This window comes from Engraulis encrasicolus, chromosome 11, assembly GCF_034702125.1.
Source record: "Engraulis encrasicolus isolate BLACKSEA-1 chromosome 11, IST_EnEncr_1.0, whole genome shotgun sequence".
Classification (NCBI taxonomy): domain Eukaryota; kingdom Metazoa; phylum Chordata; class Actinopteri; order Clupeiformes; family Engraulidae; genus Engraulis; species Engraulis encrasicolus.
This window is the reverse complement of record NC_085867.1, coordinates 1828433-1855897: the sequence shown is the minus strand read 5'-3', so window position 1 is coordinate 1855897 and position 27465 is coordinate 1828433. Positions and strand designations below refer to the sequence as shown.

General features: G+C 43.0%; 1 protein-coding gene across 1 annotated transcript in view; it reads right to left on the bottom strand.

Moving 5' to 3' along the window:
• The window catches only part of grin3a (glutamate receptor, ionotropic, N-methyl-D-aspartate 3A), a 42746-nt gene that overhangs the window by 6971 nt on the left and 8310 nt on the right, over positions 1–27465 (bottom strand). Inside the window, exons 2-4 of the mRNA XM_063211075.1 lie at positions 17806–18001; positions 15276–15687; positions 1982–3041 (exon numbers count right to left, since the gene is read on the bottom strand). Of these exons, the coding sequence (XP_063067145.1) occupies positions 1982–3041; positions 15276–15687; positions 17806–18001 (1668 nt within the window). The remainder of the gene's footprint in view (positions 1–1981; positions 3042–15275; positions 15688–17805; positions 18002–27465) is intronic.

Here is a 27465-nt window from a genome sequence, read left to right as displayed (position 1 = left end):
TTTCCATCATTGTGGGACAATAGCTAAAGACTGTGCTCCAAAATATAATGCCTTGGTAGCTCTGTAAGCTGTTTAAAGTCTGAATATATCATTCAACCCTCATTTTAATGCTCTACATGAGTAAGAAGAACATAACCAAGGCATCTCTGCACCCCTTTACCATCATATATGCAGTATTTCAGACTGACCACTAAATCAAGCTGAAGTATTCATTTTCTACATAACCTGGAGGGTGCATGACTCAATGATTTTAAAAAAGAATGAAATATTTTCCATTCTGTAATCAGAGGACAGTTTCACATGTCTCCTAGGTCCATCTAGAATGAGCTTTGCCACTTGCAGCACTGTCTAATGTCTGCATCATGTGCCTTAATCAAGTGTTGTGTTTATGGTCATTTTTTCAACAGCTGTCATTGTTGGAGTGTCATAGTTTGCTTATTGACGATGGGTATGTCGTGATCTCACAACTCGTGCAATGATTTCACAGAACTCTACATTACAGAAATAGGCCTTATATGCCTGCAATTTTGAGAATTCAATCTTTCTGTGTAATAGATCAGTAATTAGTCCCTCAAAATCTTCGCTTCTGAGTGCCACAGCCTCTCTGTGATGGTATTTTATCTGTGCATTCATGTTGGCAGTCAATATAGTTCCTTCCAAAATATTCCTCCTTGTGTTATTTTTAGAATTATTCAACTATTACAACATTTTTTGGCCCTGTCCCAACTTTTTTGAGATTTGTTGCATGGGTCGAATTTTAAATGACCACATATTTCCCTCAAAACAACTTTTGCCTCATTTTAACTGTTCCTATGTTGACCTTGTGCCATTGTGCATCGTATGCATGGATTGAATGTTTTGAAAATGCCAGCATTTTGATTTTATTCACAAAATACCAAGTGTCCCAACTTTTTTGGAATCCGCTTTGTATTTGATTTTATTTATGACAGCACAGTGAGGGTGTTGACAGGAAGCGAGTGGGGTGAGAGAGACGGGGAAGGACGGCAAAGGACTCGGGCTGGGAATCGAACCCGGGTCAGCAGCGTGGTAGACGAGTGCCCTACCGTTTGGCCACGGCAGGGCCAGGTAGCATCTCTTCTACAGTAGTCAAAACCATGTCAACCATAGAAATATTGTTGTTTCAACATTTCTAGTCATTAGATTACAACTTTCCCTAAATGCAGTATGTAAACCTTCCAAATTTAAAAAAGGACAGTCTTCTGCAAAGGATCACATGCTTCAGGTAATCACTAATAGACTAGTTATACTCTAAATATAATTAACAGGACGTTTGTGAAATCATTCATCATTACATTTTTTTTAAACAAACTATTGCTTCAGTGTTTCTCCTTGTAATTATTCAAACTTTGTCCTTGTGAGATCTGCTGATGGATAAAAACTGAAATTTCACTTGAGGCTTCACCATTAGTGTTAATTGTGTTGAAATAGCACTTGAACCAGATTGTTCAGTTTTAATCGTTGAATAATCCCCCTTCAAATTAAACTTCAAAGATTAATTAATGCGACTGAGCAATACGCACACTTTTGTCAAATCACAGCCCTGTAATTGGCCACTCTTTGTTGTTTAGCATCAGACAGGTAGGTCTTTTAACCAGCCAAAGTATTTATGATTAATAATCCTTCAGAACAAATATCTCATTTATTTTAATTTCTGTCTGATGTTAGCATTGAAGGTTTACCTTTGTGTCTTTGCCATGCTTTCAAGCAGAAATACTTTCATGTCTGCCATAAGCATGTGCTTCTGAGCCTGAAAGCAAAGTTTCATGCCTTCTCCACAAAAAAATCCCTTTAACCAGACAAACCTCTCATATTTCTCCCGCACGTCCATGCTATCAGTGGCACGACTTTCAATCAGATGAAAGGTAATTTGATGATCTCCCTTAATTAAATACATCAACGCAAAGTGGCCCAATCAAAGTGATTGATAAGGGAAGAGAGAGGGGAAAAGCGCTTACTGTACCTTGGGGTCATGTATTCCTGAGAGCTGCTCGTACGTTTTCTCCCCCACCATCACGGCAGCCAGGTTTGCCGTGTACGTAGACAGGCAGAACAGGCAGAAGATGGCCCAGAGGTTCATCAGGAAGCGTCCCGTCCAGCACTTGGGCGGCTTGATGGCCGCCGTCCTGCCGAACAGGATGGCGTAGCACACGTTGAGCGCCGAGGAGAAGGAGAAGACGCGGTCCCGGTTGCGGCCCTTGGGCGTCATACCGAAGGGGCTCTTCCACTCGTAGATGGTGAGGAAGACGGCGGTGACGTGCAGCGAGACGAAGATGCCCAGCCACATGCTCCAGTGCAGGGGCCACATGAAGGCCCCGATGGGCGCCGCCGTGTCCCGCGTGCGCACCAGGATCCCCAGGCTCGTGGAGAAGAAGGGGCTGGTGAAGTCGATGACCTGGCTGCGGGCCGAGTTGATGCTGAACGAGGTCACGGCCAAGTGAGCCGCCCCGCTCATCAGGTCCCCCACCAGCCCCGTCCAGCGCCCGTTCTTGTACGCTCCGTATTTCCCGTCGCCGACGATGTACAGGTCGAAGTCAAACCCCATGTCCTCCGCCAGCTTTTCCAGCAGATCGATACAATAGCCGTAGCAACATTTTTTGTACTCCAAGGGCACGGTGTTATTGACGCCTTTCAGGGCCTTGAAGAGGTGCTGCAGCAAAGCCGTGTCGTTGGTCAAAGGGTCCAAGCAGAGCTGCCCCGCGGGACAGTGGCCGTCGTCGTCCACCTCCCGGGTGAAGACGAACGGGTGCTCGACCAGCGTCACCACGCGCAGGTGAAGGCGCGACGGGTGCCGCCAGTCGGTGCTGTGGTGCGCGCGCCGCTTGTTCGGCCAGACGCCGTAGTCCATCATGACGCGGCCGTGCTTCCAGCTGCCCAGCCTCGTCCACATGGGGTTACCCACGGGGTCGTGCTGCAGGTTCCAGATGAAGTAGTGGCTCTCGGACGTGATGACCGCGGCGTCATCGCCGCCGCGGACGCCAATGTAGCCGCTCAGACCCTCGAACGTGGTGTTTGCCAGGAACCTGTGCACAACACAGCAGAATTCAAAGTCAGGATTGTAGGGGGAAAAAAGTACTTCTACTGAGAAAATGCTGGGACAGTTTGTTAAAGGGACACTGTGTGAGATTTTTATTTGTTTATTTCCTGAATTCATGCTGCCCATTCACTAACGTTACCTTTTTCATGAATACTTACCACCAACATCAAATTCTAAGTATTCATTATGACTGGAAAAATTGCACTTTTCATACATGAAAAGGGGGATCTTCTCCATTGTCCGCCATTTTGACTGTACTTGGACCATACTAGAAAATATTTGTTTTTTATTTAGTAAACTTTCATGTGAATATCACATTTGGCAATAGGCAGCCCAGTTTCAATGAGCTGCAGAGTTGCAGTACCTTTTTTGACCATTTCCTGCACAGTGTCCCTGTAAATGTAAAAATCTTTCAAACACAAAAACATATGTTCTCACAACATACTAGCAATACATTTGTTTGAGAGTAGTCCAATCAGTATTATTTTAAGATTGGATTTTCACTATTTTAAGCCCCAGCATTTTCTGAACACCTGAACATGTTGCAGGACTTCAAGACTTATGGTCATTTGTATCATTGTGTAATGACGCATGAACTCATTAACCAAGGAAATGATACAGACTTAGGATAGACGTATAGAAAATGCAGAGGGAATTGTTTCTGTACGTTAAGTTGGCCTACCCTTTAATCTTACTCATGGTGACTGATGCAACTAGTAGAAGTAGAAGCAGAAGATTAAACCAAAAGGAAAAGCACCAGTGATTTCTTACACCTAATTAAAATGTCAACTAAGATTGTTCCCCATTCACCTGCATGAAGAAAGAGAGGTAGAAGGATGACTAACCTTTATTGTCATCAAAGGTGAATCTTTTTGTTTTTCTGTCTAATGGATTTTTTTGTAGACACTAGGGCCATTGCATTCTTCGCAAGGATAGGCCTCATACACGATACACTCTATTTCTCAGACTATTCTGCCACTTTGTTGATTTCTTAGCCCTTTGGACTCTAAAACATTCAGAGGATGATATCCATTATGTCATAATGTACTACATAACTCATTGCCGAAGGATATGGTTATCTCTATTGCCGTTTTGACAGATTTCCAGTGTGTGCTTGTTTTATAAGTATGATGGTGCAGAATGATTCAGGCCAGTGTTGCCAGATTGGGCGTCTGTGGGTAAAGATGGGAAGAAATTGGCCATTTGGCGGGTTTTTTTTCTGCAGTTTTGTGGCCATAGAAATCAACGCAATTTGTTGAAATTGGGCAGAATTTAGCGCATTTTGGCGTTTTTTAAGAACCTTTTGGGGCGGGATTTGGTCAGACACATCTGGCAACACTGGCAGTGGCACATCTGGTCTTCCATCGGCCCCTGAGAAGACACGTGTAATGTCTCCGTTAGTCACTGGCTATAATGGACTGACTGCAGACGTTAGGACTGCAAACTCGAATGCGACACACTCCTGCGCACGGGACAGTAACTGGATCAGTGCCACTCCATTTAGACGCTTTGATTTAGCTTAATGTCTCTCTCAACCACTTTGCATCTGTGCGTGCATGTCTGTAGCCTCGCAGCCCTTCTCTCAGCAGCAACAGAGAGACATCTCACTCAGGACTCCGTCTGTCTAATAAATAATAGGTCTAAGTACGAGCTTTGCTTGTGTGTTATGTCATTAGTCTAATGCTAAGTGGGAAGCTGTCACAATGTCTGGTTTAAAGAGATTAAAGGAAAACAACATCAGTCTTGGGGAGGGGAGACTGCGCACATACAGCGGGACCTGGACCAGAAATCTGCCTGTTTCAACCAGATACTGCACAATCCGTAACACACTTTGTCATTTGTTTCAACACGATTATAACTACTGAATACCAACATGAATATTCATTTTCCTCATTTCTCATTTATTTTCCACATTCCTCTGTGTATGAGTTTGCAGAAGAACTATCATATCAGTCCGATATGTACAGCATCCTAGACACACACAAAAGACTACATCCCAGCGGTCTATACAGTACTGTAAACTAACCAGTGCATCACTTTATGGGAATGTTTTAGGCTACTGTTGCCAGTGTGTTGGAGAAAGATGTGAACTGAGGAAGTGGCAGGAAAGGAAGGGAAGTGAGTTCTGCTGATATGGCCGTTGTACGTATTTATGCGGTGGGTGACGTGGAGTTTAATTGGCTACTTGTACACCTGTAAACAGGAGAACAGGAGCTGCTAGGGGGGCAGACAAGTGAGGCACAGCACAGCACAGCACAAGGATTGTTTTTTTTGTTTTGTTTTTTGGCACCGGTACCGCACTGTCAAAGTGAGGCCGTGGGCCATGTGGCCGTGCTGACGAGGTCTAATAGCGTTCTTGCAGTAGTGGGGCTAAGGTCCCCCAGGGGTCCTGTCTCTCAGCCCTTACTTACTTTACTTTCTCTCCTCCTCACTCACAAACATCACATCACCGGCTGCAAAAGAGAGAGGTTGCTGCGGCCAGTTTCTGCACTTCTTTGAGAAGGCGCTTTTAGACTGTTCTTCTGTTCACCTCACATTGTTTAGTTTTTATAGCTTTTTTTGTGTGTGTAGCCACCATTCCTTTCCCGTCTACTGATGCTAGGGTAGAGAAGAATAGAAAAAGTTGAGGCGCAATGGGCATTCTACAGTTAGTTACTAAGCAATGTAAAATAAAAAAAATACAAATGGTATGAAACTAGGTTTTAACACTAGAACTACCACGGAGGGGTCAATTGACCTTTTTACCTAAAAGCCCCACAAGAGGGTCATTTGACCCTTTGGACCCCCTGCGGACACTCCTTTTGTTGTGGAAATGTGGCTGTTAGCAGCTTACAGCTGTCACTTGAGACAGAGTGTGTGTGTTTGTGTGTGTGTGTGTGCGTGTGTGGATCATTTCCAATGCCTGTTGAGTGCTGTATCTCTGCATCTTCGTTCCTTTGAGAGGAGCTTCTTTCACCACAAAATTCTTGAGGGAAATGAAGCAGTAGTCCACATGCACTGGTATTTATCCACCTAACAATTGCCAGGTTGCATTCACATGAATCGTTATGGTCACATGGCATGGCAGATTCACACGTTACAGTTTTTCTCGATTGGTTTGGCTAATTTCTGGAAACTGAGATGACAAAACAAAACAACACGGACAAATCCTCAAACCAACTTGCAATTTCCCAAAACAGAATGGCATTTTTCATTGCTTTCATCAGATATCAAATGCTTTGTACATGTCTCAAATGTTTAGTACATCTCTGCAGATGGATATGTACAAATACCCTTCAGTTGACACATTCAGCATACATTTAGCACATTTTCCAAATAAATTGACCTTGCTTATCTAAACGAATTAGACAATTCTCAGTCTAATGGTTGCCCTCTCCAAAACACGTCAGCATTATTTCATTGTGTAAGTCATCATATTGAAAGTGGTCTACGCAATTCCCAAAACAGTCAAGGACATCATATTTTAAGAATTTCATTACATAGTAAATTCATGGTCAAACAGGTCAGATGGTATTGTAACTTTACTAGTTAGTAGAAAATATTTTTTACAACCGTGTATACTACAGTTTCCTCTGTTATTTGGCTAATTTTATGACATTTTTTCAAACGACATTCTGTTTTGAACAATTGCTAGTTGCTTTGGCATTTATCCATGTTATTTTGAGAACGTTATCTCTGTTTTGAGAAATGAGCCAAACCCATGAGAAACCTGTGATATATGGGCATTACTTTCTGTATATGAATTTACAGTAAAGAAAGTTACTGATAAATGTCCTCGGTAAATTATCTGTGTTGTCAAATTTCAATGGTTTCACTCACTTTTTCATTTTTAAACATAGTCGAAATCTGTTAGCTGAACGTAGATAAAACACCTAACCATTTTGACTGGCAGTGCTTACACAATGGCAAAGGGACAATGTATTTTGGGGGTACTGATGATATATGTGGGGAAGAAATTTAGTTTTGACACATGGGTAAACTGTTTTTGGGGTGATATGAGCGAGTGATGAGGATCCATGTAGTTATGCTGAACCATCAAGTTTATTTTGACAGAAGGACTAAATGAATGCAAATGAGCCAAAGCAATTGAGAAGGATCTATGCCATTTTGATGATACTGACTATTTACAGTCCCAGGAAAAAGTTTGTACACCCTTTGAAATTTCTTACATTTCTGTCAAAATTGATCATAAAACATGGTCTGATCTTCCCAGAAATCTCAAGAAGGAACAATCAGAGTCTGCTTTAATTAATTCCACCCAAACATTTACATGTTATCATATTTTTATTGGTCATAAGGCCATAACATTCACAGGAGAGCAGGGCATAAGTAAGTACACCCTTGCATTAAGTAGGTTTTAACCCTCAGTTAGTTGCAATATCATCAACCAGACTTGTCCTGTAGTTGCAGATCAGATTAACAAAACGATCTGTTTGTATCTTCTCTCGCTCTTCTTTAGAGAACTGCCTCTCGTCAGCAAGGTTTGTGGGATGTCTGGAGTGCATAGCTTTCTTGACTTCATGCCATATAATCTCAATTATTTTTTGTCAGGGTTTGACTGGGCTATTTCAGAATGTGTATTTCATTATTATGAAGCCATTCTAAAGTCGATTTGCCTCTAAAGTATGGGTTGTTGTCACATTTCAGGACCCATACTCTTGTGTGCTTCAACTGTGTGACAGACTTCCTCACGTTTTTTTCTGTAAAATATCACAATAAACTTGAGTTCATTGTTCCACTGATAATAGCAAACTGTCAAGGGCCTAAGGCAGCAAGGTAGCCGCATATAATGATGCTCCCGCCACCATACTCAGAAGAGGAGATGTAACCAAGAATAGCTAAAAATGGGATTCATTCTGCCAATCTAAAATGAATGGGGTTTCTGTCCAAAAAAATATTGCTGCACTTTTGAGGTTTGCGAAAAAGCATTTATATGCTTCATAGAATTACTGCTAAATATTCTGTAGACCAACGTTGAAACCAAAGTTGAATTGTTCAGGGGAACACACAATGTCATGTTTGGAGGAGAACTGGAGAACCACACCTTCACCAAAACATCATTTCCACCTTTGATTATGGTGGCGGGAGCATCATTATATGCGGCTACCTTGCTGCCTCAGGCCCTTTTCAGTTTGCTAATATCAGTGGAACAATGAACTCAGAAGTTTATCAAGATATTTTACAGAAAAAGTGAGGTAGTCTGTCAAACAGTTGAAGCACACAAGAGGATGGGTGCTGAATGTGACAACAACCCATACTTTGGAAGCAAATTGAATTTAGAATGGCTTCATAATAATGAAATACACATTCTCGAATAGCCCAGTCAAAGCCCTAACAAAAAAACAATTGACATTATAAGGCATGAAGTCAAGAAAGCTATGCACTCCAGACATCCCACGAACCTTGCTGAAAAGAGGCAGTTTTCTAAAGAAGAGGGAGACCAGATACATCCAGATTGTTTTGGTAATCTGATCTGCAACTACAAGAAACATCTGGTTGAGGTTATTGCGATTAACTTAGGGTTAAAACCTATTGAATGCAAGGGTGTACTTACTTATGCCTTGCTGTCCTGTGAATGTTTGCATCTTATAGCCAATGAAAATATGAAAACTTGTAAATATTTGGGTTGACTTAGTTAAAGCAGACTCTGGTTGTTCCTTCTTGTGATTTCCGGGAAGATCAGACCATGTTTTATGACCAATTTTGACAGAAAGGTAAGAAATTTCAAAGGGTGTACAAACTTTTTCCTGGGACTGTATATGTGAGACGGTTTAGTGATGATGCAAGAATGAGGTGTTTTGGGAGGTATATGACATTTTGCTAGTTATCTGAACTGTTGTGCAGAAGTGTAAGAATGTTTGGCCAAATGGCCCAATGGTTATAGGAATGTCATCTCAGTTTCAAGAAATGAGCCAAACCAATCGAGAAAAACTGTAATTCAACCATTATCTGGTTGCAGTCATATGATTCGTCATGATCACATGGGACATTCACACATTCATTGATGTCTTATATGAAGAAAATGTGCTGACATGTTTTCAGGACAACCATTACACTGAGAATCAATCAATTGGGATAGATCAGCAAGGTACATTCATTTGAAAATTCTACTAAATGTAAGCTGATTGTGTTAACTGTAGGATACTTGTACATAGCCATTTGCAAGGATGTACTAAATGATTGAGACAAGTACAAAAGCATTTGAAATTTGATGAAAGCAATGATAAATGCCATTCTGTTGTGAGGAACGGCAAATTAGTTTTGGGATTTGTCCATGTTTTGAGAACGACATCTCAGTTTCAAGAAATGAGCCACACCAATGGAGAAAAACTGTAACAGACTGTCCGCCAAACTGTGCTATCTGTCTTTGCTTCTGATATCGTCATGCAAGTTGCTATTTACCTGTGGTGATTTTGGAGGCTGACAGCCCTTGGGAAGAAGCTGTCTGTCCCTGTTTGTCTTGGCTGTTAGCACTGTAAGGTGTGACCCCCTCACCCCTCACCCCACACACGGCCCCTAACAGCCTCATTACCATAACAAAATGAGTGATTAGTGTATTAGGTAAAAGCCGCCGGGTCAAATGACCCCTCTCTGGTACTTCTAGGTAGGCAGAAAAATCCTTGTAGTTCTAGTGTTAAGCCCTTGGTGGGTTCTTGTGATCACCTGGGTACTAGAAGCATTTTTTACTTTCGACAAACCATTCATCTGATCCAAGGGTGCTAGCTGTCTTTATCCGTGTTCTGAAATGCACAGATCAGATGCTTATGCTACTACTACTACTACTCTCCATGCTCAGGTGGTCTCACACGCCACAAAATGCGTATATCACCTGAAAATGGGCAATAGTACTGAACACTCAGCAGACGTCAACACAGCTCCGACATTCTGACAGCGGTTATCATTTCCGTGTAATTACTTTCTATTTCCTCCCTTTCAGCTTCTCTGCTAACACCTTGTTCTCTGTCATGGAGGCAGACGTGTCTGTATGTTTTCTTTTTTCGTTGGGAGTCCTCAATGGCAGTTTGGACAGCCAGGTCACGGCAGTAGGGGGGAAAAGGCATCCGGGTTACTTGGCACGCTGCTCGTTGGCAGACAGCGCAGCGCATCGCAGCGTGGCTGTGCTGCGTGCGTGCTCTGCTACGCTGGCCTCTTTGAGCGTGGCAGCTACCTGGGTGGTGTCACGCATGGCGGCTCCAGTCCTATCTTCAATACTGGCAGCTCCACCTACCCCTTCACTTCACTTCCCCCCCCCTTCCCTTCCCTCCCCTCCCTTCCCTTCCCTTCCTTTCCACTCCTCTCAAACTCACACTACTACTCCAACTCCTGTTCCCCATACACCTTATCCCCCGTGAGAAAACTCTCTTTTTCTCTGCCTTTCTCGATCTTCTCTCTCCATCTATCCATCCCCCTTACTGAATACCCAATCTCTTTCTCTCTTCTTGCATATTCTCTCTCTCCTCTTGTTTTCTTCTCTTTTCCATTTCATCTCTCGCTCTCTCACTCTTTACTTGCTTCCCCTCGCCCGACTCGACTCGACTCAACCCAACTCTCGCTCCTTCTCTCTTGCTCTCCTCAATTTCTCCAAGACAGGCGCGGTACGGTAGGAGAGGTGGTGAGAGCCACTTCTTGACCCCCTGTCACAACTGTCCTCCTTGGGGAGTCAGCTGCAGAGACACCCATGGCCAGGTAGACGCAAACGTGGTCAGCCATACACATAGAACGTCACAGTGAGTGGTCAACCAAACGCACAGAACGCCTGGAAGTTGTCTTTCCATGCAGGGGTGTATAAAGTATACCCCTTTAGCCCCTGCAAGGCAGGTGGGGGAGCCCACATGGGCCCTTGACTTGAAGAAACGGGCCCCCTCCACATGATCTTAGGCCCCCTTTTTTCGTTTGGGGGCGCATTCTCTGTAGCTTGCAGGGGGGCCTGAAGTACTTGCGTTACGCCAGTGTTTCCACATCTTACTGCTGTACACTCAGGCATGCTGTAAGGTTTGAGTGTGAACAAGGTGAATACTGAATAGCCTACGACACCTTTTTGCTTGCGTTAAAGCGTGTTTTCTTGTTAAAGTGTGTTTTCTCTTGCAATCAAAATATATTTAAACCATTACCAGCTCTTTGTATTTAAAAAAGTGCAACCTTTTTCACAGGCCCCCCCTGGTGATTTTCACATTATCACTGTACAACAACACAGTGGTGTTTTCAAATGGTTTTTTCCTGACCACTGGAGGATGCTTTTTATTCAAGGCATTGGAAAGTCCTTGCACATTGTGAAGGACTTAAGTATATATGCTAGGCCAGAAATTATGTTTAGAAATGAGTTGAGATATCTTTCCTGCAACTTTTGTTGGCCAGGTCTCGATGGCACACATCACATACATCACCCTACACAGTAAATTGTGTAGTGTTAAAATAACACTTAAAGAGTTAAAATTAACACTGTTCTAGTGTCTATTTGGTCCTGCTCCAGATCAGTGTTTAACACTGGTGTTAGATTTATAGTGTTAAGCTAACACTATAAAGAGTAAAGCAGTTTCGGGGAGCACCCTACTAAAGAGTAATTAAGCACCTCCCATCCTCCACCATGACTGAAACACCCTGCGCCTGGCATCAGTTTGCCACACTGCTCTCTTAAGATAATATTTGAAGTTGCTGAAAACATGTAAAATGTCTATATTTTACATATCAGCCTATGCTGTACTGCACCACAATGTGAGAGAAATTTCAGCTGAGCATGTATGAACACAATCTAGTGGGGACTAACACAAAATGTTTTCCTTAATGAAGTTTAAAATATAACCATACCATCTACTTCAAGTGCACAATGGAGCAAGCAATGTAAGATGTGCTGTTACTGACTAGCTCACAAAGCAAGGCACAAGATGTAGCTAACAAATGCCATAAGCCAAAAGCGCCTTTAGCTTGCTTGCAAACATCAAGTGCACAATGGAGCAAACAATGTAACATGTGCTGTTACTGACTAGCTCACAAAGCAAGGCACAAGATGTAGCTAACAAATGCCATAAGCCAAAAGCGCCTTTAGCTTGCTTGCAAAGCAGGTAAACAAGCGCTATGCTGTGCCATACTGACCAGCCAGCAGGCAGACAAATATTTAAAGCACTGTGACAGTCCAGGTTTATATACAGGCTCAAGAGTACCATGTGACCAGATTGATTAGGAGTTTTTCAGGTGCAAGCAATTGAGTCATGATATACCAGCCCTAAGTAATTAGGTTTGGCCAGGCGCTGATGGACAGATTGGTTGTGAGGGGCCTGCTTGTTACCGGCAAAGGTGTAACAAGTGCTCAAGTTATTTCTTTCACTCAACACATCTTTTGTGTGATGTTGTGTGCACAGCCAAACCTTAGATCAACCCAACCAAGTTGAGTTAAATGAATGAAATGGAATAATAAAAAAAAGATTGTGTAAATGATTAAATCTGGAGGAATTGCTTGGTTTTTACTGTAACCAAAGGGAACATTTCTAGGTGGTAGATTTTGGTTTGGTAATAACCCCAACCTTTAGAGAACCAAAAGTCAAACGTTCTCTTTACGTTCTCTGTTACTAGGGCATACAATGGCGCAGACAAACTCCATCACCTCGAGGAGGCGGGGGCTCTCTGGAGTACTTCTAACTCCACACAATTTAACAACTTCATTTGTCACTGACACTGGAGAGCATCTCACTCCATTTGGTGTTGGAATTACTCCAATAGTGTTAATAAGCCTTAACACTGCAAAATTAACACTGGCAAATTTACTGTGTATTACGTCTAGTTCAGCTGTGAAATAGTTGCAGACATGGAAGCCAACAGTGGGGGACAAAGAGGTCAGTTGTGCCAGGCCTGGGGAAAGGCAGGGCCCCCAGATTTGAGTCCCCATTACATTGACTCTGTCCCGGGGCCGGCCAAAGCCATCAGCATCAGCATCAGCTCTCGTTGCAGGCTCCAGGCTCTGCCAGAGACCTGCTTTTGTTTTTATTTCCCCCCCAACTTTCGCAGCATGGGGGAAGCACTGACGTGACCTATGCTAATCAGTCTGATGTTTCTGGCAGCGTTTCAGCGCTGTATGACATGACCTGATTGCCAGTCGGAAGTCTTTTTGCATTTTTACAGCAGGCGCTTCTTGGCAATGAGGCTGCTGTGTTTTGTAGGGACAGTAAATACACACAAACACGGACATGTACACACACACACACACACACACACATGCAGGGCAGGGCTTACACACACACACACACACACACACACACACACACACACACACACACACACACACACAGACACACGTGCGCATACACACGCATGCACACATGCACATGTGCAGGGCTTACACACACACACACACACACACACACACACACACACACACACACACACACACACACACACACACACACACACACACACACACACACACACACACACACAGTGTCCTGATCTTCAGGGCACTATGATAAACTGCTGCCATCAAAATGATGATGTGGTCCCACCACACCTTCCGTAATGACATGCCATTGTAGCTAGGGGCTGTGTGTTGTGATAATGGTAACTACAGTACATTTTGTTGGGTTCTTGGCAAATGAATGTTGAATGAATGTGTTGAATATTGATTTTGTATTGAATATTTATGATGGGTTTATATTTCAGAGAAGATGCCTGTTTTGCTAATTCAGAATCTGTGTGTGAGTGTTTGTGTGTGTCTGTGTGTGTGTGCATTTGTGCACGTTTTTGTGGTGTTGTGTGGGGTGTGGGTGAGTATTTGTGCTCACACCCATGCCTGGCTTGCTGTCTGTGTACAAGGTTAATATGCACGTACAGTATATGCAGTATGCTATGTCTGTATACTGTGCCAGACGTGTGCAGTTCACACATTTACATTCAGCACATGCTGTATCAGAGTGTGAGATCACACAACATTGACAGCTGGCGCACAGCGACAGTGACAGTGAACATTTACCTGGTATCCATTCAACCTTTTTTGAACAAACGCCCCCTGGACCTCATCCTAAGCCTCCCAACGCCCCCTTGACCTCATCATAACCCTGCCAACACCCCCTTAGTATAAAAAATGGGTAACACTTTATTTTAGGGATACATCTATTAGCACTAATACATAAAATGTTAATGCCTGCATAAGTAACTTGTAAGGCATGTACTAAGCAAACGCTAAGGCCTACTAGGTCCTTATTAAGGTTAAATTGGTAATAAATCCCTTATTGTGCATGAACAAGACATTTGCGAATACATCCCTAACAAATGTTTGATTTTGCTTTGTACAAGCTTTACAAGTTACTTATACAGGCACATTGTATGTATTAGTGCTAATAGCTGTATCCCTAAAATAAAGTGTTACCAAAAAAAGAATAGATGGACTAATGTCCCCAATGACAACTAAGCACCTCCGACTCTCAACTGTATCCTTCTCAAAGCTCCCCCTCCCTAGGGCTCCCCAATGCCTGATGGGGGGCTGTACTGCCCCCTTTGAGAAACACTAATTTGCCTGGACAGATATCTTCCTGAGCTGAGGCCCTTCTTGTCCTCTGTCGTCATGCAGTTGGTAATCCCCGGCACGAGGCCATTGGGGGCTGCTCCTGCTCCAGCCGTTGGGGGCTGCTCCTTATGTGATTTTAATCATTGATTTCCCCAAATGGTATTTTAGTTTGACAATTTTATAGAAAAGTGTAGACAAGAGGAAATGAATGTAATATTTTAGTTGACTAAAATTATTTTAGATTTCGTCGACTAAAATTGTATGAATTTTAGTCGACTAAAACTAGACTAAAATAAAAATGATTTAGATGACTAAATTGTGACTAAAACTAAAATTACATTTTCGTCAAGAGACTAAAACTAAAACAAAATTAAAAATTCCTGTCAAAATTAACACTGCTCCTTTGCATGGGTGAGGCATAAATGCGATTTTGTTGTGTGCATTGTGCAGTGTACACCTGTGTGCTGCTGTGGAGAGCTATGTCTCAATGACAATGACAGTTGGAGTTTCCCCGGTTGCGCTTTCACTTTCACTTTCACTTTCCACTTTACCTGGACAGATATCTTCCTGAGCTGATGCCCTTCCTGCGTCGTCATGCAGTTGGTGATACCCGGCACGAGGCCATTGGGGGCTGCCCCCTCTCAACTGTACCCTTCTCAACGCCGCCCATAGGGCTCCCCATCGCCCCCTGGGGTGTTGTACCGCCCTTATTGAGAAGCACTAATTTACCTGGCCAGATATCTTCCTGAGCTGACGCCCCTCCTGTCCTCCTGCGTCGTCATGCAGTTGGTGATGCCCGGCACGAGCGCCAGCTGTGGGGCGACCAGCGCCGCGTTGCCCACCGCCCGCGCCACCAGCTCCAGCGCGTCCTGCACGTACTGGTCCCGCGAGGGCGCGCCCATGCGCCCGTGTGCCAGCAGCCCCATGGGCAGGCCCTCCGTGCGCAGCTCCTCCACATTCTGCGAGTCGCCCAGCACCCAGTGGTAGTCGGGCAGCGCGTAGCCGAACTTGGCCACGGCCGTGAAGATGCGCTTGATGTCGCGGATGTCGCAGCCGAACGTCACCACGGTGGACGTGGACTCCTTGATGGACTCTAGGTGGCGCTGCAGCTGGGCCTGGAAGTCGGAGCGCGAGCCGGAACCTCCTCCTCCACTGCCGCTGCTGCTGCCGCTGCTGCCACCACTGCCACTGCCCCTGTCGTTCAACAGTAAAAAAAAAAAAATAGGTTCAAATCTTACAGACATCTCAAAGTTTGGTAACACTTTATTTTGGGGCTACATCTATTAGCACTAATACATACAATGTGCCTGTATAAGTAACTTGTAAGGCATTTACAAAGCAAAATCAAGCATTTGTTAGGCATGTATTCACAAATGTCTTGTTCATGCACAATAAGGGATTACTTATGCAGGCATTAACATTGTATGTATTAGTGCTAATAGATGTATCCCTAAAATAAAGTATTACCCAAAGTTTGTATCTACTCTAACAGGAGGTGTGACCAACCTGTCAATATCGACACCTCCACATTCACAACATCAATATTGACAGGGAGGTCACACCTCCACAACATCATCAGCTGTTTTTAAAGCATGTCCCTCTTCAACATCCGTGACCCTCTGATGAAGACGGACATGTCACCGTTGAAAGAACATGTCAGGTAAAAGATAAAAAACTTTTACATGTCTGAAACAACTTTCAACGTTCAGACATAATAATGCCATACATCTAAAAAAAATAGGTTGTTAATATTCCAAAAGAAGATTATCCATCATTTGCATGTGACGTCAAACGTTTTAGTGGACGGCTACTGGACGACAAGTGAACGGCAGAGTGCCGCATTAATGAATGGATTCCTATCGGACTCGCAACAGTTAGTAACTCTTAACGTAACTTACATCACCGAAAAACTAAACACCGTAAACACCCATTGTGCTGTTTGTTACAAAAACAGATAGGGTTACAAACCATGCGTGACTTTTCACTGGATCTCAAAATAAAACGAGAAAGCTGAGGTGAATCACGGCAACCGGAAAACCATCCAACTACTCGAGTAGCCTGGATGAGCACCACGGTAAGTTTCTCATTTGCCATCATTTATATCATCAACCAAACCTTGCCCACTGATAACATCAGGTACATTTCCTGTTTAAAAAAAATAAAATAAAAAAAATACAAGAACTAGACGTTTCTTTGGTATTTTATGGTCAAAGTTGTCTCCGTCTGCATATTCCAATGTACTCCATGTGCACTTCTGCCGTCCAGCAAAAACGATTACGTGATATTGTGACGTCAATGCAAATGATGGATATATAGTATGTAACTCCATAGAGTATTCAAGTATACTCAGTGTAAAAGATTGCAGATGGACAGCATAATGTCAATTCTACAGCCAAGTCTATTACTGTCTCAGTCAGCTCCAGGTGCCACCAGTGTTCAATATTTTTTTCACATTCCATTGTTGATATTTGCAAAATATTGAGTAGAACTATCTTTGAAAATGTTTCACTGGCCAAAGAGTAAAATGAGTAGTATTTTTGAGTATAGGACCAAATGTTATCTGAGATATCTGAGTTCATTTCAATTCTTTAACCCCTTAGCGAAGAGCCTACGGATGTTATAGCCTTATTGTCACCACAATTGTAATGGCTATGTCTTCATCTGTTACTTAAATCTATTGCTTAAGGCTTGCGGTAATTTCATAGCAATGTTGTTAGGATGCAGTTGAGTATTTTCAGCAAATAGTGAATTGGCCCGGCCCCGACCCCATCTGCAGTAAGAAGCTACAACAGTTAAAATAACTAGGGATGGGATATCGGTATCGGGGTATTGGGGTATCGGTATCGGGTTCAGATATCAACATATTTCAAATATCGAATCGGAACGGAATTTTCCCAAAATATCGGAATTTTCCTGATACAGACATTCAGTCAGGTGCACTGTTAATTTGAAATCATAATACTTGCATATTAGTTCTCAGGATGGGATTGTCACTTTTTTACTTGTTACTTTTTGCTTATTAATGGGTTTCCTGTTCTTCTGACTCCCTTTTCTGACCAAATAGTCTGCTTTGGCCTACCTCAAGTTGAAACCCATGCATATATGTGATTTTGGTATTGGATCGGAGTAGTATCGGTATCGGCAGATACCCAAATTTAGATATCGGGATCGGATCGGAAGTGAAAAAATGTGTATCGGTGCATCCCTAAAAATAACGCATTAAAGTATTTTTACTGTGTGGCGTTGGCGCCGGCGGGGCTGGTGGAGATGTTGGCCACGGTGCCGAGGTGGAAGCGGGAGTTGTTGCGCAGCATGAAGACGAAGTCGGAGATGTTCTGCTCGCGGCACAGCAGCAGGCTGACGTCGTACCAGCTGTTGAGGGTGAGCAGGGCGAAGATGAGGTCGGCCCGCGGGGTGGGCGGGTTCTGCATGGCCATCTGAAAGTGGAGATCGTTCTGCAGCGAGAGAGAGGGAGAGAGAGAGAGAGAGAGAGAGAGAGAGAGAGAGAGAGAGAGAGAGAGAGAGACAGAGAGAGAGGGAGAGGGAGAGAGGGAGAGGGAGAGAGAGAGAGAGAGAGAGAGAGAGAGAAACAGGGAGCGGCGTTGAGGAAGAGAAGAAGAACAAAGTTACAGACAGTATATGAGTTGATATACCAAAACAACTTAATGACAACAAAACATATACAGTATATTTCAAGTCGTTTCCTGCCCATCTGATTATATTATTGAAATATTCAAGTATTGTAACTCTTTGCTCACAGTTTTGCTTAAATCTAAACCACAGTACATTCTCCCAAGTTGGCACTGAAGATGTTGTTGTGGTTGGGGAAAAAAAAGATTTGTGTATTTATTTTTCTTGAAACTCCACAGCAAGACCGTATAAAATCAGCTTTACGCTCATACCATGTCCTTCACCTTCACTGTGCATCAAGATAATGTGCATCTGAATCTGATACCTTTCAATACTCGAGCCTTGAGCAGGGCAGTGCACTTTTTTAAAGATATTTTTTTGAGTTTTCACCTTTATTAAACAGACCGGACAGTGAGAGAGACAGGAGAGAGGGAGAGGGGAACGGTCGTTAAAGGACCTCTGGTCGCACTCGAACCTGGGTCGCCGGTGCAAATGGTATGGCGTCTTAGCTCAGTCAGTTACTGTGCCCACAGCAGCAGGGGCGCAGCTGCTTATTTCTTGGGGGCAAGAACTATTTTGGTGCCCCCCCCCAAAAAAACAAAAAAAACAACAAAAAAAACAAACACTTAATAATTATTTGGCGCCCCCCTTTTTCTGGCGCCCACCTGCAACGCATACGTCGCATATACTGTAGTTGCGCCCCTGCACAGCAGTGCACATTTTGTTTCGTTTCTTCCATGCAGTGCTGGCCCCAGTGGTGGAACACCTCTCCACTGTGCTCCTATCCTCTCCAGTGCTTAGGAAGCGCCATGTGCATGTCCCCATGACGAGGGGGGGGGTGGAATCGACCATCATCCCCACAGGCTGGTCGTCCCAAAACTGATAAGGCCGTTGGAGAGGAATGAGGACTCGGAGCCCTAAAGAATGAGCACCATGGTCACTAATGATCCGCCCCATTTACATGGAAATGGAGAGGGGGAGGGGGTCACATTTTGACACTAGTGAAGATAGTGTAATCCAATGGTGAAAAAAATGACTACTTTCAAAATGTGCCTTTTTAAACCAGTGACTCAGCTAGTAGCGCCATGGACACAATGAGGTTATACAAGCAGCCATTTTGGCAGATGCACAATAGCGCAATGCATGCTACCGTCATGTTGGCACGCGTACAATGGAGCAAGTATTGCCTGCCATGTTAGCAGGGACGCAATTACATAATTCAAATTCAGCAGCCATGTTGGCAGCCCTACAATGGCCACATATGCTCTGCCATGTTCGCCAGCAGACACACAATAGACTATGACACCATGACAGCACAGTTAGTCAGACAATATGCACATCCTCCACGACAACAGACAAGCGGCCAGACAATGGCCTAGCCGACACATGGTTGGATACTATGTCGAGCCATGTTAGCTGACGTAGAGTTAGACAATTAGCCTACTGCAGTGTTTCTCAACTGGTGGGTCGCGACCCAAAAGTGGGTCGCGGAGGGGTCATGGGTGGGTCGCGGAGCCTTGGTGTAAAAAAAACGTAATTCTAAAAAAAAAAAAATCCAACTTTTCCTGCAACAATTTACAACTTTTATTTTGATAGGCTAGTGAACTCTGTGTCATCTGTTGTCATACATACAATCTGAATGTTTATGCAAGATAGATCATGTTCAACCAGTAATCCGAGTCTTGGTTACATTTTGAGAATTGCATTGAATTGACTTGAATGCTAAAAAAAATTGGGTCGCGACCGAATGAGAGTGGAAAATGGTGGGTCCCAAGACTGTTCCAGTTGAGAACCACTGTTCTAGTTGAGAACTGTACAGCTGCTGTCGGGGCTGCACTGGGAAAAACAATCAGGCAGAGAATTTTCCGCCAAGACCGGTCCACCAGGCACCGGTCAAGCCAGTGTTTCCCAACCTTTTTTGTCTTGTGTACCCCCTTAAACTTTTCGTTGTGCCATGAGTACCCCCTAAGTCAAGTTCTTTCTCTATTCCAACGTAACTAAGCTTAAAATTACATTTTCCAAGTACCCCCTGCAGTGTGCTCGCGTACCCCTAGTGGTACACGTACCCCTGGTTGGGAAACACTGGGTTAACCCATTTTGTCCTAAGCCCTTGTTGGGAAAGGGTGCCCTCTACCTATTAAATCCTAAATATCTCAGCCTGCGAAGCACATACAGACATGAAATAGCTTACATTTAAAATCTAGAACTAATAAAATCTAGAAAACATTTTGCACTAGTTTAGTTTTCATTCAGCTCTAACATGCCCACATTTTTAATAAAACAGCTCAAATCTCAAGAACTTGAATGCAGTTGCTCCAGGACACAATGGGTTGAGAGAGAGGCAATGACGCCTGGGACAACATCTTTAGTCCTCTTCTACAAGATATTACCACCGCAACAGCCAACATTAATTGTTAAATCTGACTCGGAGAGGTCAGTGGCATGAGGACTAGTGGTGCATTCCAGTCCCAAAATCCTAGTAGAAGTTCGCACTTATCCAACCTCCTACTACGAAAAACGCTCTGGAACGCCAGTCGAAGTGGGAGCTCCAACTAGCGAGGTCGGGGTGATTCGCACTACTCCCACCTCAACAAATCGAAGTCGGCCCCCATGGAGCCGTTATTTAAAATGTCAATAAATAGTCAAACTCCATTTCTCTTTTATGCAGCTGTTCCAAACACAGCCATTTTACTCAGAATAATCTTCGTGCTATGTAAGGGTTAACGTTCGGCGAGAAGGTCGCTACAGTGGAATAGCAGCACGACAGAGAGAATCTTTAGACCCCGACGCGAAGCGGAAGTGCTGCTATTCCACAAAGCGACCGACTCGCCGAACGTTAACCCGCTTATTATATGGATATACTTAAATGATTCACACATGGCGGGGACATTTCTTTATTTAATGTTAACCCTCTGAGGTCTAAGGCCTTTCAGAGGCTTTTAGGCTGCTTGCACCACCCTGACATTTTCAAGTATTTTCAACTAACAGTAAGCATCTATGCAAAAGTGGAATATATGGTTGTATTGTGAAAAGCCTGACAAGAAATAATCTGAAAGAAAATTGGATGTCATACAAACATGTTTTATTTAAATTTAGTATAAACACAACTGTACAAAAAAACAGGTTTCAGAGGTCTTCAAAAAGTTCAAGAAAACACACAATAAATATATCTAGCCAAGACTTTTGAAGTTTGAATCTTGTAAACAAATGTTTTAGCCAAGACTTTTGAAGTTTGAATCTTGTAAACAAATGTGTTGGCAGCATAAAAGTGAAAAGGGCATTTAGAAATGTTTTGTTGTTTTCATACAAAATGCAAAAAAGAAAGACTATGTCACTGCCACTGCCTGTCTCATTTGAATACTAATGAGATAGGTGTGAACAAACCTCTAATGGCCCACACCCCCCTGTCAATCCCCATGTGCTCTGATAGCCCCAACCCCCCTGTCACTCTACGTCTGCTGCAAATTCCTCAGTTGGTGTATTGACAAGTGAGCTGCATGGCTGTGTTTACCCTAGCTGAAAGGGGCGTGTTGTCACCTCTGAATAGCCACTCAAGCACCGGTACTTTACATGTGAATAGCTATAGGTGTGGCTGCTACAGGCAGAGAGTACAGAATATGCGAAGATTTCTTTTCACTTTCTTTAAATTGGGCCAGCTATATAATTTATTTAATATATATATATTTGAACTCTGGAAGGTCTGAGGTTTCTAATGGTGTAACTAATATGTTTCAATGACAAAAACTCACAGAGTTACAGATTTGTTTTTGGAGACATGTCAAATTGCCCTCTGAAGGGCAATTAGACCTCTGTGTGTTAAGTTTATTATAATTTTTCATGTCAAAAAATTGTTGCTGCGCAAAACAAAACAGTGCTGTTGTTGAACACCGGTAGACAACAGGTGTTGTCTATCACAGCAGCTGATTAGATTCTTGTTGAAAAGTCGCTTTAGCAGTGAAAGTCTTTTTGCCATTGGCAGCGGTCTGATATAGACCAACCCGTCCGTTATCTCAAATATCAGACGTACGAACGTTGGGGAGCCCCATTGTTCATGAATGGAGCATTCGACAGATGACGTCACACCATATAATAATGCATGATATTGTGTCAACATAAATGTAACATTATGACAGAGTAACTATTATGGCTTTTTTTTTTTTGGCTCGGATCAAAACACCACCACGCTAAAGTCAGCTCAACCGCGGCGGTTGCCATGGATGTAGAATTTCTACTTCAACTGTCAGGAACGGCAGCTGAAATGTCCAGGTATGATAAGTGCGATCTCCTACTAGGATGATTTTGGACTGGAATACAGCATAATACCACTACATTGAGGGCAAGAGCAGGCCAAAATCATCAACAGTCCACCGGGCACATGGTCTGTATGCCCTGCATGACAGTTGGTCAACTATACTCTGTCTCTCTCTCTCTTTTCTCTCTCTCTCTCTCTCTCTCTCTCTCTCTCTCTCTCTCTCTCTCTCTCTCTCTCTCTCTCTCTCTCTCTCTCTCTCTCTCTCTCTCTCTCATATTTTATTGATACTGATCAACATTCAGTTATCCAGCAGCAGATTCCCCAAATATACACCTAACACACGCACAGGGGTGTAGTCTACTTTTTTTAAGATGGGTATACCGTATATTTGTGTATTTTGTGAGGTGGGTATACTGTATATTTGTGTATTTTTTGAGGTTGGTATACTGTACATTTGAGCATTTTTTGAAGTGGGTATACTGTATATATTTCTGCTATTCTAAATAATGGATCAATCAATTTTAAGTGGGTATACTGAAATCCTTGACATTTTGAAGTGGGTATACTGCGTATACCTGCGTTCTACGTAGACTACACCACTGCACACGCAATTCCTATTGCCCATTACACATAACAGACATTGGCACAACATATGGTATCTATCCATATCACTTGTCACAGACAATGCATACATCATTACACACATACACTACTGTTTCTGAAAAGGACTCAAGATGGCCACTGTGGTCACTGTGGAGACAAACCGTTCGTCCTTTCTACTAGCCACATTTCTACTGTCAAAGTTATTCACATTTTGTCACCACAATAACAATATATCTGGGCCAGTCTGAACACACTTTGGAAGAAGATAGGAGACAATTACCTTGTCTGTCTGGAAATCTACCTATAAATGGCCAGCAGGCCTTGACACACCTGCCAACCAGCCAAATGCTGGTAAAATTTGGCTGTGGCCAGTAACAATTACAGTGCCACTAGCCAATTTACCAGGTAGCTTATTCCATGGTATGACATATCAGGATAGCATATATTCTGCATTTTACGCCTTGTGTATAATTGTTTCTATTTAAGTTAAAGAAAAAGCTCAGTTACTCAGTTTCTATTTGTTTGATTTATTTCCATGTAGAAATGCACTCATCTGATTGCTTTAACACCTCCTCTTCTGAGGCTAGATGACCAGTGTAATGATAAAGAAAAAAAATGGCTAGTAGAATAGCTGGATGGCTAGTGACTAAGGAAAACCACTAGCCACATGGCAGGCAAGCAAAAAAATTAGTGTCAAGCCCTGATGGGCAGCGAGTCTCTAAATATTGTCTCCCAGTCTTGCGTTGGTGTAGTAGAGCTTTAGAGTGGTGTGTACAGTAGTGCCGCATTGCCTATTAGTACATATTTTTCCTGTCTGCACCAGATTTCCTCCTGTTCAACCTCTTCTTTCTTGCATGGGTGCAGCTTAAGATTTTGAACCCTTGAACATGCACGCACGCACGCACGCACGCACGCACGCACACGCACGCACGCACGCACGCACGCACGCACGCACGCACGCACGCACGCACACACACACACACACACACACACACACACCAGGACCATTAAAGGGGCATTCCACCGGTGGAGACAAGGATACAGTGGTGCTCATATGTTTACATACTCCAGCAGAATATACGCTTTCTTGGCGATTTCTCACAAAATATGAAGGATTACACAAAACCTTTTTTTTCACTCAATATGGAATCTTTCCTCAAGTGCCTCTTTGCTGTACAGTTTTAAAAAATTTCACGCTGTCCTAAATTTCACCTGAAGTTACTTTTTGGTTGTCCCATGCCTCCTGAACCATTTCCCTTGCAATGATCATTACAATGCAATGATTCCCTTGCCCAATGGCTTGATTCCAGCCAAAGCCCTCATATTGCATTTCTGAATTGAAATTCCAACAGTGCCATCATGACAATATTTCGACACAGAAAGCCATATCAACCAGTCATTAGCTTCAGAAAGAATAAAATGAAGTTTTTGAGCGACCGTCTCACTCTCCTGATCTCAACATCATTGAGCCACTCAGGGGAAACCTCAAATGTGACACCCAAAGATATAGGAGACAACCACTCTGCCAGGAAATATGTGCTGTTTTGTCATCTGAGAAAATTAAGAGCCTTATCCACAACTACCACAAACAATTTAGAGCGGTCCCTGATGTTAAACAGGGCCATATTCAGCATCAGAAACTAGGGTATGTAAACTTTTGAACAGGGTCATTTGGGTAGTTTGGGTTGTGATCATGCTTTTGAAAGAGTAAACACAGAAGATTGCTAATAAATGTCTTAAGCCAGTCACTAGCATTGAGTGAAAAAAAAGGTTTTGTGTAATCCTTCATATTTTGTGAGAAATCGCCAAGAAAGCGTATATTCTGCTGGGGTATGTAAACATATGAGCACCACTGTATGTATTGAAAGTGTGTCATAATGCGGCGGCACGGTTGATATTCAATCAACCCAAAAGGACTCATGTTACTCCTCTATTTATTGAGTTGCACTGGTTACCGATCGCCGCCCGGATCAAGCACAAGGCATTGACCCTTGCCTACAAAACCATCACAGGAACGGCCCCAGCTTATCTGAAGGACTTACTGATGCCTTATGTTACTGGAAGAGAACTGCGCTCATCCAGCACAAGCCGTCTGGCTCTGCCATCCAGTCGCTCTATGTACTCCCAGTCAAGACTGTTCTCCGTTGTGGTACCCAAGTGGTGGAACGGTCTCCCAGAGGCAGCAAGACTAAGCACGTCTCTTGCAGCCTTCAAGAAACAACTAAAGACCTTCCTCTTTCGAGAGTATCTACTAGACTACTACTTGAGCTGGCTTTGCCCCAGGGCAGACTCCTGACATGATGTTTAGTTTAGTTTAGTTTGTGTGTGTGTGTTTGTGTGTGTGTGTACTCGTTATTTACTCTTTATGAAAAAAAAAAAAACTAACCCCTCTTTGCAACTGCACTTGTTGTTCTGTATATCTCCTGTGCACTTTGTATTTGCTTGTGATGTTGGCTTGATTATGTCCTCTTTTTGAAAGTCGCTTTGGTTATAAAGCGTCTGCCAAATGCAATGAAATGTAATGTAATAAAGAATAGTAGCATACATTTCTAATTTGGTGCCTTCTTGGCCGAGAAAAGGCAGAAAATGACTTTTTAGTGCTTGTGGATTTGTGACAACAATCCCCATAATGCATTGCAATGCTCAAGTTCCACAGGCCACACCCAGGCAGCTCTGCCAGTGACTTACTGGAGCCTCAATGCCAGTGATCTCAAAAGCACTCGCACACTGATTTGTGATAGGTCTGTTAGCGCATTAGATCGAACCCCTTATGGGCTGGGTTGAAAGGGTGGAAAAAAGGCTTGTAGTCTCAATAGAAATTCACCTCTATTACACTTCCTCCTACAATGATGCAAAATGACAATTTTTACATCATTGTCGGAGGAAGTGTTAAGAGGTGCATATGGATTTCTCCTGTCTCAGGGGGAAATGAGAGAGTGTTGCACGACCATTCAAAAGTATGACTGGGTGACTAGCAATGGAAAGCTTAATGCAAATGGGTGGAGTGTCCCTTTAAGTGTCCCTGTCAATGCCAGGTCATTCGAATTGTCCCCACCAGCCATTATGGAAAGTAATAGGACCATTTGCATTCCTATTAAAATCCAGGGGGACCTACTGTATATATGGTAAACAGAGATGCTACAGTGTAGCAAAATGCATTTCAAACATACACTCACCAGCCACTTTATTAGGAACACCTCTCTAGTGCTGGGTTGAACCCCCTTTTGCCTCCAGAACTCCCTTAACCCATTTTGTCCTAAGCCCTTTTGGGGAAAGGGTGCCCTCTTCCTATTAAATCCTAAATATCTCAGGCTCCGAAGCAAATACAAACATGAAATGAGTTACATTTAAAAGCCAAGACCCTCCTCTTGCACTGTAATGTGTTCATTCAGCTTTAACATACTAACATAGATAATAAAACTGCTAAAATCTCAAAATCCTGAAAAACCCGTATATGTGTCTCCAGGACAGAATGGGTTAACTGCCTGCAACAATACATGACATTTTTCTCAGTTTGAATGTAGGTGTAGTTACTGTACTTTGCCTTTGTTGGGCAGCATAGCAGTGGACCATTAAGCATTCATGTAACCTACAGTATAACCAGAGAGAGTAGAGAGAGAGAGGTTCCATTGGCCCATTGTTTCCTGGTTCTATTATGGCCCCCCTTAGGCAGACCTAGGCAGACCTAAGGACTGTTCTATTCATTGTAGGAGCATTATGACACGGCCCTTTAGGCAGACCGGAACCTGGTCGCGTTAGGTGCCCATAGAAACCTATTATGTTGGCATATCTCTATACTTAAAGAATCTCTGGTATAGTAGTAGTGGACCATTAAGCATTCATGTAACCTACAGTATAACACCTGAAAATACCTCTGCGTTCTGTATTCTGAGTCAGCGTGTGTGCTAGACCGTTTATCTAGACAGGGCTGACAAGATGTCTATATTCGTGGCGCTGCTTGAATAGGCGAGATCTATCAGAGGCTGCCCGGGCAAATAAATGATTTATGTGTTTGATGGCAGTTCATGATTGCATTGCAAAGATTTCCGGTGTTTGCATTTTGCTGTGTTTACAGTGCAGACACTAGACATCCTCTTCAGTCACAAATATTTTCCCTTATCGGTAAACACATCAGTTAATCAACATTGGTAAATAGGCAACTGAATGGCTTTGAATTTAGCTGAGGTTTTTTCAGGTTTAATTTTAATGCAGCCCATTTCTTTTAAGGCCTATTGCCATATAATCTTTATTGCATTGGAGGATATTAACAATAAACCCGACTGTTTTATTTTATATATGTATTTGCCTGTACACAATTAAGATCATCACTTGAGATGATTTGTCAATCCACTATACACTAAGTGGTGTAATGCGCTCAACTCAACCAAAATAAAAAGCAAGTGGGTGCTCATTTGTCAAAAATTATACAAAATG